At 28.3% G+C, this 12,868-nt stretch overlaps 1 protein-coding gene across 3 annotated transcripts in view; it reads left to right on the forward strand.

The window, feature by feature from the left end:
* LOC100213514 (protocadherin Fat 4) overlaps positions 1-12,868 on the forward strand; it is a 171,266-nt gene that overhangs the window by 114,899 nt on the left and 43,499 nt on the right. For all 3 annotated transcript variants that reach the window (XM_065800824.1, XM_065800826.1, XM_065800825.1), the window contains exons 12-15: positions 1-58; positions 9,536-9,853; positions 9,946-10,232; positions 10,741-10,966. The exon at positions 1-58 is cut by the window's left edge and continues 585 nt beyond it. In XM_065800824.1, the coding sequence (XP_065656896.1) occupies positions 1-58; positions 9,536-9,853; positions 9,946-10,232; positions 10,741-10,966 (889 nt within the window). The remainder of the gene's footprint in view (positions 59-9,535; positions 9,854-9,945; positions 10,233-10,740; positions 10,967-12,868) is intronic.

A 12,868-nucleotide genomic window follows, 5' to 3' on the forward strand; every position in this document is an offset into this window, starting at 1 on the left:
TGTTTTGCTAAAGAAGATTTGCCTAAAAATGCTACACTGTGTGCAGTGTCAGCAAATGGTAAGTTTCTTAAATATTTTTTTTGTTTCTCAAAATTTTTTTTTTGTGTCTTTGGTAATACAAATATATATATATATATATATATATATATATATATATATATATATATATATATATATATATATATATATATATATATATATATATATATATATGTATTCTACAAAATAGAGCGCTCAATGTTCTTAAAAGTACAGAGCAATTATAAATTAGTAGAAAATCACTTAATATAAAATTTTTCTCATTTTACACTGTGTTTCATCAATAAAGACTCATCAGAAATGAATGATCAAATTAATAAAACTTCAATTTATACCAAAAATTAATTTACCGGAATTCGCAAGTGTCTTAACTACTGTAAATTTTCACACATTTGTGGAATACATCAAAGCAGTCATGTATGTTTTCTTTTTCCAACAAGTTTTTTGTAACAATGGGCAGTTATGATGGAGCAGAAATTTGTGTATTTGTTGGACTATATATTTAGATTTATTAAATAAAATAATCAATATAAGTGATTTAGGCCTTTATCGCGATAATGGTTTAATAGTAATGCGTAAAAAATGGACTGTGGACCAGACAGCTCCATAAAATCAGAAAAGATAAAAAAGTTTTAAAATATTGGCTTTCAAATCGAAATATATATATATATCAGTTTTCAGTCTCCTAAATCCTTAATTTTGAGACAAGAGCTGATTCAAAATAAATTTAAGTTTGAGTAAGTTAAGCACAAAATAAATTGATGTTGACTCGATTAATTTGAACACATTTTCTAATTTGCATAACTTTTTGGATTTGAATCCAGTCATAATATAGCTAGTTGAATTCTTTGGCTGCTAAATTATTAGGATAGGTAACTTGGATTTGTTGTCTCACATTGGATTTTTTTTCTATGTTTAAGGCTTTTTTGATATGAGATAAAGTTTGAAGTTTTTTGAGTTTAAGTTTAACTTTCTTGAGATAACATTTGAAGTTTTTTGAGTTTGCGGAAGCAAGAAGTCATAATTTTGGGAGTTTTATTGTCTTCTGAGCTTCAGATGGAATTTCCATATCATCATTACTGGAGGGATAAAATGTTTAAGCTTTAATCTTTTTGCTTCTCCAATAATTTCTTTAACTGATCAAAGCAAGAATTGGGACACTCTTAACTCATCAAGAACTCCTGGAAGTAGTGAATCTGAACCTGAATCCAAGAATTACTCGGATTTTTTGAGAAGTTTCAGCAAACTGACAGTTAAATTCGGATATCTTTTAAAAGTTCTCTATATCCTTAGAAATCTTATTTTCAACTTTTTCAATCAAACATTCACAAAGACTTTATCTATTTGCACTTCCTCAAATAAAATGTTACAAATCACCTTCTGCAACATTAAAGTCAGAATCATTGTCACTCATCCATAACCATTAAGTGAAGAGTTGCTACTAGTTCATGAACAAACTGTCTCTAAATAATCAGGCTAATTAATAATAATCCAATAAAAAAATAGTCAAAATACTTGAAGAATTTTTTTTAATAACTGACATCATTTCATTAAAAGTAATCAACATTTTCAATCCACATGCCATTCATTAATAAAAGAATATAATATAGGATAGTATTTGGGATAGTTTTTTCTATTGTAAATAACGAAGAAATATTGGAGTTAAAATTCACAAGCCACTGCAAGCTCCAAGTTGTTACAGAAGTTGTTTGTTTAAGTTGTTACAGAAGTAAGATCAGATTTAAGGTTGGCTGTCTATTCTAAGCTAAGACTTTTTCTCAAAATAGGAATATAAAGTTGAGTTGTCAGCAAATAGAGCCACTTTATATGTAAGAGAGCCACCTTATATATCAGAAAAGTTATTAATGTAAATAATAAAAAAACAGGACCAAGGATAAAACCTTGAGGTACTCCAGAAGCTACTGGAAATGAAGGAGTGTTGTCCTTTGAGGATGACTTTAATAAAAGGGTTAGAAAAAAATGATTTGATAATCTCAAAAATTTTCCCAGATACACCATTTGTAGCAAGCTTATAGAGAAGACCAGCATGCCAAATTTTATAAAAATCTTAGATATATCAAGAGAAATAGCTCTTGCCTCACTGCCTAAATCTAATCCACAATAGAATCTTTCAGTTATTGCAGTTAGCAAGTTACCCAAAAAACAAGAAGGACAAAATTGACAATAAAGACAAAATATTGACTATAAAAACAAAATATTGACAATAAGGACAAAATATTGACAATAAGGACAAAAACCATATTGGTTATTGGAGAGTTATTAGACTCAAGATGAGGTGTTAGAAATTTGTTGATCAAAGACTCAACAGGCTGTGCTAATAATAGATAGAAGACTGATTAACAATAGAGAGAATTTATTAAGTGATAGAGAGATAAGAGCGATTGTATGATTTGATTAGTCATTTGAATGTCTAACTGGGTTAATCTGTTTAACTGGAATCGCTAGAAAGTTATGGCCATTAGATTCAAGATTCGAATTAAAAAAAAAATTTGCAAGTTGTTCTAACTTATCCTTGGAAGAGGTATTAAGATCAGACCCATGAATTTGAGATAGAACATTAGACATATCTTTGTTTATGGCAGTGAAGATTTTTCAATAGTCTAGAGCCAAACTTTTGAAATAAGATACAAGATTTAATAAACTGGATATAATACAGCTCAATGTTTGACAACACCTTTTTACATTGATTTTTTACAATAATAAAAAGATGTTTGTTTTCAGGTTTCTTTTTACAAAAATTTAAAAAACAATTATGATTAGAGGTAGCAACTGCACAAGAAAGTGAAAACCATGGAGTAGAATGAGGCTTGAATTGAAACCGATAAGAAGGAATAAGAACTTTCATATCTGCCTGGATCAAGGTTGTTATGTAAGAGTGGGAATTTATCAGAGGAGATCAGCATCAGCCCAAGCATCAGCCCAAGGACAAGTTGCGTGACAATTCTTGATAGTTGCATGACAATTTTTCCTGTTGTTTTTTAAAATTTAATAAAATTTTAACCCTTTTATTAAAACTATATTAATTTACAAAGCAAATAAGAATGGGACAATGGGTCACAAAATAAAAATAAAGTTTCACCAGAATTTTTTAATTTTGCTACTAGCTCCAATCATTTAACACCCAAAAACAAAACAAAAAGAAAGTTGTTTTGACAAGAGAGTGATTTTAATTCCTGCTACACGCACATACTTATATCTATAAATATATACATATATTTACACAAACTCATATGTATATATGTATATTCTTGTAAACAAGTATAAAAACACATTTCTGTGTTTGCAATCTGGCATACTGGTTTAAGGAGCTGTGAGGGTACATCCTATACATACATTAACTTTGAGGTCATTTATTGGAGGTCAGTGAGGGTACATATCAGTACAAACATTGACTGATATAGGGAGAGGGGCATGTCAAGTATGTTAGTTCTATATGTTAGTCTTTCATGAAATAACTTTTCTGTTTCAACAAAGTAAATGATCAACATATTCATGAAATAAACAAAGTAAACTACAATAAGTTCTTCTCAAAAAATATTTATATAATTATAACAATTTCAATTACAAAATTGTAACAATTTTTAAATAGATATGGTAATTAGGTTGAAGATTAACAATATTTTATTTTAGCTTTTAAAAAATGATAACATTAAAGAATTCTTAAATCAATTATAACAGTAGGAACTCTGTCTGAAAATATGTTAATGCGCACAAAATGTGTTAGAGAAACTATTAAGTACATAAGTTAACACATTTTAGCCAGGTACTGTAAATAGTGTAACTATTACAGTGAGAGTTTAGAAAGATAAATAATTTAAACCAGATATATTTACAACAGTAAAAACTATGCAGATTTATGAAGTTAATACTAACCTCTCAACCAGAGTTATAATGGCAAAACAACAAATATTTTTTTTAATATCTCAAATAATAATTACTTTTGGTAATTTTAATAAACTCAAAACTTATTTTCTAATGTATATTTAAAAGATAAACATACATAACTTGTCTTGGCACTCGGGAATCTTATTTTTTTAAATAAACGTCAAATTACTTTTTTTTAATACCACACTTTTTAAAAAAGTAATAAAAAAATAATCATATTATTTGAAAATATTTTTTCATAAAACTTGGGCATCGGTATGGCAAGTAGCTAAATGACATTGTAAAATAAAATATAAAACAAAACAAAAAAATAATAATAGTATAAGGAGACAACAACAAGTAAAATATTTTTTTTAAAGTATTTTTTTGATTTTTTCATATTGAAACTAAGTGACATGTCTTTTCTTATAAAAAGCCACTCTGCAATATCCATTTTTTTTTCAAGTTAAGGTATGTCTGTAAATTATGCAATGTTAAACTTATAAATAAAATAAAAGTAGGAGATGATTTTCATTCAACGTGATTTAGTTGATGATTTGGTTATAGGCTCTACAAGGAAAAACTTGTTTTCTATTTTATTTAGTTTATAATTAAATTTAGGATTGACAAGCCTCTAGCTTGTTTACTTGAATGATTGTTCACTTGGTTTTTATTTTTTTATATTCATGCTTTTACTACAAGATTAATAATAATTATGTACTTTGTTTCTAAATTTGAAAGTTCACTAAAGAGTACGTTTGATAAGAAGTATCACAAGTGTTCAGACTAAAAAATATAAAATTTTGAATGTTTTTTTTTTTTTTAAAGGTTAGTTTCCACTGTGATTTATTCACTTCCAACAAGGATGCAAGCAACCACTATTAGAATTGGAAGTTACTGGAAGAGAAAAGATGAAGTTTATAAATCAAGATAATGATTAACAGACGACTTAAAATATTGCAAATTTTATGAATCAGGAAAACAAGATGAAGGGAGCAAGTTCCGAAGAACTGATGTTTGATGAAACAAACTAGACTAAGTATCACAAGAACGAATTTTAGTAGATAGCACAAGAGGCGCAAGCTTTTTAAAGCAGCGTCTGTTACAGTATTTATAGAAAATAAAAATATAAGCTGCATTACAACGATGTGACAATGGGTGGAGGTTGGCTGCAAGAGCAGGTCCAACTATGTTTGCTATGCATTTTTGCACCTAAAAGGGAATGGACATCATTTGAAGATCTGCTCCAGATATGGCAGCTGTATTCCATACAAAGACGGATTTAAGATATACAGAGGTAAAGAATTAAGTCCTGAGTAAAAAAGTGTCAAGCACTATAAAGAGATGCAACCTTAGCTAGTTTTGCAATGGATTTGACATATGGTTTCCAAGAAACCTTGGAAGTAAGAGTTAATCCTAGAAAACGAAGGGTAGATGACTGATTAAGTGCATTACCATTCATAAATATAAGAAAATCTAGATTGTTGCAATAACAAGAAGCTGAAAAAAAAAAAGAGTTTTATCTGAGTTAAAGTTCACCAACCATTGAGAGCTCCTTACTGTAGCAGAAGTGAGATAGTAAATGCCCCTTCCAAGCAATCAGAGAGAGTTGGCTTCTTTTCAAAGCAAAAATTAATGGTAGTATCATCAGCAAACAATGCCACCTTACATGTGAGAATTTCTCGGAGATTGTTAATGTAAATTAAAAAGAGTATTGGGCCAATAATACAACCTTGAGAAACCTCTGAAGTTCTGGGTATGAAAAAGAGTGCTGTCCATTACGAACAACTTTTATACTACGATTGGTAAATTTGATTCAATAATTTTAAAAGTATTTCTTGATACACCATAAGAAAAAAGCTTATGGAGAAGACCAGCATGTCAAACTTTATCAAAGGCTTTAGAAATGTCAAGAGCGACAACCTTAACTTTTCCATATCTTTCAAATGCATGATAAAACTTATCAGTTATTACTGATAAGTTTTATCATACTTTAAGCAAATCAGCTGTAGAACAAAAAGATCAAAATCCATATTGATGATCAGAAAGTAAGTTAGTAGATTCAAGATGAGAGATAAAGTGTTTGTTAATTAAAGATTCAAAAACCTCGCTTATGATAGGAAGAAAACTAATGGGATTGTAGTTAAACGAGTCAGATCAATCTCCAGAATTTTTGAAAAAAGGGATAACAGATACCGCTTTTCTAATGTCAGAAAACAAGACTCCGATAAGCACTTGTTAAATAATTTTAAAAGTATAGGCGACAGCTCCAGAGTACACTTCTGAAACACTACAACAGGTATGTTGTTCGGACCACAAATGTAGAAGATTCTAACCAGGAAATCACTTTAGATACAGAAGCTGGAGTGAAATGAACATTCATCAATATGTCAACCTGTTTGTCAACTATATCATCAATATAGATTAAGGGAAACACTAAGATCACAACTAAGATCCATAACACTGATGAAACAACTAAACTCAAATTTATTCACACAAAGATCAAGTAGGTCAGATGAACTTTTTCAGAGATAAGACTCAACAGAAAAAAAGTTACTTTGAATACTACAAATATTAGTGAATGATAGGTTTAGAGAACTTGGTGATAACGATGGTTTTTTGTGTTTTGTAGTTTTTGGTACTTTAGTCATTTTTGGATTTGTTAAAGAACTTAAAGACTTAAAGCTCAGATATTACTCATTACACTTTTTAATGGTCCGAACAATTACCGCATTATTGTTAATAAATCCCAAGATGTAACAAAGGGCTCCAAATGTGGCCTCAACAATGCACACTAAAAGGACGAACAGGGACACCATCCATGCGCAACATGGCACTGTTAATACTCTGATAATTTACAGCTGTTGATGAAATCAGCTTCTCTGAGAGCTACCTCAGAGTTAGTAAAACCTGACTACCAGCCGGCCTCATAACCATAAAACAGAGTTTTAGAGCTGTACCTTCATTAGGAGATAATAGAATGAGTTGCCTTGTCATAAAAATAGAGAAATAAGCAAAACCCATGCATTGAGTCAAGAAGATCAAGCATTCAACATCCTTAATACATCTACTCCAGCCTAACAGATGATTAATGCGCTATTGTATTTATTAAATTACGTCAGTACAAAATAGTTCTTTAATCTGAGTTGGAAACTTTGATATAATAGGGTTTTCTTTTTTTGCAAATAATTTTTATGTAGAAAAATGCCTTTATATATTACCTTTTAAAAAACATATAATATCCAAGTAAAAATAACTTGATCAATAAATAGCGTCTATAAAAGTCTAACTTCAATTTATTTTATTTTATATTAAAACTAATACTGGTGCTATAAATATAAGGTATATAAATTTAAAATTTATACTGATATTTGTTAAAAACAAGTTATAAGTATAAAAAACGTTAAAACGTGCTTAATAATCAGGAGTTTAAATAATTCGGAAAATAAAGGAATTAAAAAAATAAAGTGAATAATGAAATTTGATAAAATAATATTATTAAAATATAAAGTTGTAATAAATACAACGTTTTCCTATATATGCATACTCTGAATTCTCTGTTAAATATAATATTGTATCAAGCACTGCTTGATTATCCTGAATGTTGCTTTAACCCCTGTTTTTTTTTAGTACATACTATTACTTGCAAAACTTATTTCTGTATAAAAAACTCTTAATTGTTGAAAATTAGGGGTGTACCGGATTGGGAATTTTGAATTCCAGCCGGAACCAGATTTGCCGGAATTGTTAAAAAAGTTCCGGCTGGAACGAGATTTATATTTATGTAGTTTTTTACCTTTAATATTGAAAGTGAAAGCCTGCACCTCAGCATAATATATTTACAACCTATAACATATATATATATATATATATATATATATATATATATATATATATATATATATATATATATATATATATATATATATATATATATACATATATATATACATATATATATACATATATATATACATATATATATATATATACATATATATATATATAGAACCCTTAGATGTTGTCCGAAAGTTTTTTCCATATTTTGTTGACAAAAAGTAAAAATTAAAATGCAAGACCGGAATTTTTTTTATTAATGATAGACTGCCTGCCCCAACCAAACCCTAACCCTGATGTAGCAGCACTCCCTTGCGGGTCAGGCTATTTGTCAGTCGATGTAGCAGAACTCCCTTGCGAGTCAGGCTATTTGTCAGTCGATGTAGCAGCACTCCCTTGCGAGTCAGGCTATTTGTCAGTCGATGTAGCAGCACTCCCTTGCAAGTCAGGCTATAAGATAGTCGATGTAGCAACACTCCGCGCATGATTTACAGTAAAAAAAATAAAAACAAAAACATTTTATTAAAAAAAATAAAAATAAAAACATTTTATTAAAAAAATAAAAATAAAAACATTTTATTAAAAAAAATAAAAATAAAAACATTGTTTATATTGTTAAAAACATTCAGAATGTTTTAAAAACATTCAGAATGCTTATAAAAACATTCTGGTCAATTAAATTTGCGTTTTTGTGGTTTTTTTATATAACAATTAATTTGTAATTAAATTAATGGTTTTGACTTTCGTCCAACACGAAAATGTTGGACGAAAGTCAAAAGTAATTAAAAGTGACGTATGTGTTGGCGTAAGAATCACTTTTTTCCTTCCGCTCTTCCCAAAGACAACAAACTATAGATCTATATATATATATATATATATATATATATATATATATATATATATATATATATATATATATATATATATATATATACATATATATGAAATATTTACTGGTTTGCTCATAGTTCTTCATTACTCTGTAGGGCAATGATTTTTTGATTTAGTTTATACAGTCTGTATCACATGTCTTAAATAAATAAAGTAAAAAATAAATTCCGGTATTCCAGCCTAAAATATTATAATTTCGGCCAGAACCGGAATGACTTAAAAGTCACAAAATTCGGCTGGAATGGAATTTCGGTACATCCCTACTAAATGTGGTAGTGAGATATTATTTTGAAAAATGTAGTAGCAGTAATATTGCTGACAAAAGTTTTAGACTGCACTCTAAAGTTTTTTTGTTAATTTTTTGAATATCAAATTATTTAGAACAATTAGTTCTGGTTATCTTTAAGGTTTTTTTGACATAAAGTTTTTGTTTGTCATTTTGTCCTTATTTTGTCAATGTTCTTATTGAATTATATTTTGTTAAATTTTTTTTATTTTAACTTTAATTTTTGCTTACATTGATAAAATACAACCTAATATCAAATACAATTAAAAGCAAATACTATTAAATTTTAAATTTATTTTAAAATTGTATTAAAATACAATTGAACCTAAGTAGCATTTTTTTGAGAAAAATTTATATTATGCATATAATTTATATTATTTTTTGCCTACATAAACTGACTTACATAAGACTTGAAGCTGGCAAAATTCTGCTACTCCTAACAAAATCTACTACTACTACTGCTGCTGCTGCTGCTGCTGCTGCTGTTGCTAATGCTACTATCACTAGTACCATTACTTTTACTACTGCTACTGCTATTACTGCTACTTTTAGTAAAATTGAACTTATGACAAAAAATTTAAACATTTTTTCCTTTAGATATTGATGCTGGGATCAATGCTAAAATTATTTTCAGTATTTCCAGTTCTAATGAAGGTATACATATCAATAGCAATAATGGAATACTATCCTTGGATAATAATTTAGACAGAGAAACAAAACCAGTTATTGAATTAGTGATAACTGCTACAGACCAAGGTAAGCCTTCGCTTCATTCATCAGTCAACTTAACAATTGTTGTGGTTGATGTCAATGATAATGCTCCAACATTCATTGGAAATAGAAACCTTAGTATTGATGAAAATGTTAAAACTAGAACGGTGGTTACCAAACTTGAAGCTGTAGATATTGATGAAGGTTTTTTTTTATTATTGTTTTTATTTTTTTGCTGTTTTAAGTGTTTAGTTCAATTTTTTTCCTTTTTACAATAAGATTATTCATTTTCATAGGTCTCAATGCTCAAGTTCGTTTTTTAATCATTTCTGGTAATACAGATGATATGTTTACTATCAACAATCAAGGAGAATTGGTTACTCAAAAGCAACCAGATCGTGAAAAAATTGATTTCTATAGTCTTAATATAACTGTGCATGATTTGGGCGATCCATCTTTATCAAATACAGCTGTTTATACAATTCAAATCAATGATCTTAATGACAACAGTCCTATTTTTGATAGATCTTTGTACATTTTGACTGTTAAAGAAAACCAACTACTCAATACAATAATTACAAAGGTTGTGGTTGGTTTATTCTTACATTATTGTATTTTAATTGGTATATAAATATTTCAATATCTTTTTTTTTTACTTATTCTCAATTCTTTAAAATATAGTTCAATAGATTACATTTCTAGTTTAATATTGACCCATTACTATCTAATCATTCATAGAAATATTACCAAATAAAAAAAATAACTAAGCAAACATTCAAAATTAATGAAATAATACTCTGAATCACCTTTTGTTTATAGTTTGATGAAATTTTAAAAAAGTTAAAAAGATTATATTATTTTAGTAGCCATAGTAATGCATTAATAATAAAAATAATGTTTTAATTACCACAATATTTTGTTTTATTTATTTCTAATGTTGTTAATTTGAAAGATTTAATTTTATAAGGTTTAAAAAAAAATAAAACATAATTTTTAGTTTATACAAAATTTTTATTTTTATTTTTTAAGAACGTTTTAAAGGTTTGTCTCAACATTTTTGTTTTAGTTACTTATCTTTTAAAATTTTAAAGGTCACTGCTACTGATATAGATATTGGTAATAATAAAGAAATCACTTACAGAATTTTGGATGGAAACGAAGAAAATATTTTTTCTCTTGATCCCAACATTGGAAGTTTAACATTAATAGCAACACTTAAATTCAGAAAACAGAAAAAATACAACCTGAATGTAGCTGCAACTGATAAAGGATCACCATCAAGATCTTCAGAAACTTTTATTGAAATTACTGTGGAAGGTTTGCTTATTTTTTATTGGATTGCACCAAATCCAATCTGATAGAAAAAAAATTATTTTAAACCAACTTGGTCAACATTTTCTTATTAATTTTTTGTATTGCTTATAAAATAATACATTTTTTGAAAAATATATATTTTTACCTTAAGAATTAAAAAAAAATTTTTTCTAACATTAGTTTTATTAACACTTTGAACACATAAAACTTTGTTGTTAGGGGAGACCGGGGCACGTTTGCCCGCTTTTTTTTCCTTGATGTGTAACTTTTTAGCTTTTTGTTTTTTAGTTTGTTTTTTTTTGGAAAAAGGTTGGCTAGTCCTTAGACTATCCGGTAAAAACATTAATAAAAGTTCATAATAGCTTTTTATCACATTAAAAACTGTTTTTGTTAGGTCATATCGGGTGGGCCAACCTACCCCGATATCGGGGCAGGTTGGCCCAAGGATTGGGGCAACCTGCCCAATCAAACCAATTTAAATCTTTAATTTTAAAAATCTTTAATTTTAAAACTTTAAAATTTAAATCAAACAAACCAATTTAAATCTTATGTATTCCAGTGATATTTTCTTATAATCGACGTATAAAACCCAAAAAAACGTATAAAAACAAATGCCAATTTGTTTAAGAGGCTAATTTCTGATCTAATATGTTTTACAAGTTTTAATACTTTTATAACAAAAACAGTTTTTCCGTCACAAATTTACCCGAATTATTTTAAAAATCTACGGGGCAAGTTGGCCACATGGCCAACGTGCCCCCGTTGCATCGGGCCAATCTGCCCCATTGTCATGTTTAGAGTATGAACAACTTTCGCCTTACTCTGTCAACTAATTTTGTGGAACATTATATACTAAAATAATCCTTACACTATAACCTTTAAATATGGCATTTGAATAATGCTGTACTGTCAAACGTCAGTGAGTATAAACACGTTAAACAAGTTTTTCAAAATTTACTTTGATGTATGAAAAATTATTAAAACGATATTACACACTCAAATATGGTCCGATAAATATGATTTTTTTTTTGAAAAAAGGATTGAATTACTAACAACCTTCACTTAGATTCCCAGCTTGTTAAAGCGTCTAGCCTTTGAATAAACTCGAATGGGCCAACCTACCCCGTGGGCCAACGTGCCCCGGTCTCCCCTACTGATTACATAAAATATTACCTTCGATCTGTAACATAAAAATTTTCCGCTTTCATTTGTCTGAAACATCTGAGAAGAATTAGTTTTTTTAACTTTTTCTTTTTTGTCCAACTGCAAATGCGTGTATATGTGTTTGTTTGGCTAAAAAATAAACATTTTTTACTTTGTTTATTTTTTTTTATTGTATATCTAACTTTTAACAATATAATCATTTTTGTTATTGATTTCTTGTCAAATATTTGGCAAATAATAAATGCCATTATTGCAGAAATCTTTTTATTGTCTTTATTTTTTTATTGTCTTCATTTTTATTGATTTTTATTGTCTATAATCTCTTGCTTTTATTTCTTAACACTTATTTGTTAAGGTCACTAAGCAACAGCTTTTGCAATTAAAGGTTTAATAACAAATCAAATGATTATCAAGTCATTGATTGCACAAGCTGTTGCTTAGTGACCTTAACAATAAGTCTTAATTATTTAGGCGAGTAATGCAAATGAGGCAATAGCTCCCAGCAGAGCTCCAATAATTTTTGTTGTGTAAATTTTACAATATAAGAACAAACGTAGTTATGGAGAAAGTCTTTTTTATGCCCTGGGCGTTTTTTTGTGTACTATGCTTGAAGTTTGTTAAGTTGAGCACAATAAGTTGTTGCTGTACTTGTGGTGTTTAGCGGAAGCAGTTTAAACAAACTAAAAGTAACATATGTTACCTGTAACATGAAGCACATGTAAACATTTTGATTTTTATAGT

Source organism: Hydra vulgaris, chromosome 07 (genome assembly GCF_038396675.1).
Source record: "Hydra vulgaris chromosome 07, alternate assembly HydraT2T_AEP".
Classification (NCBI taxonomy): Eukaryota; Metazoa; Cnidaria; class Hydrozoa; order Anthoathecata; family Hydridae; genus Hydra; species Hydra vulgaris.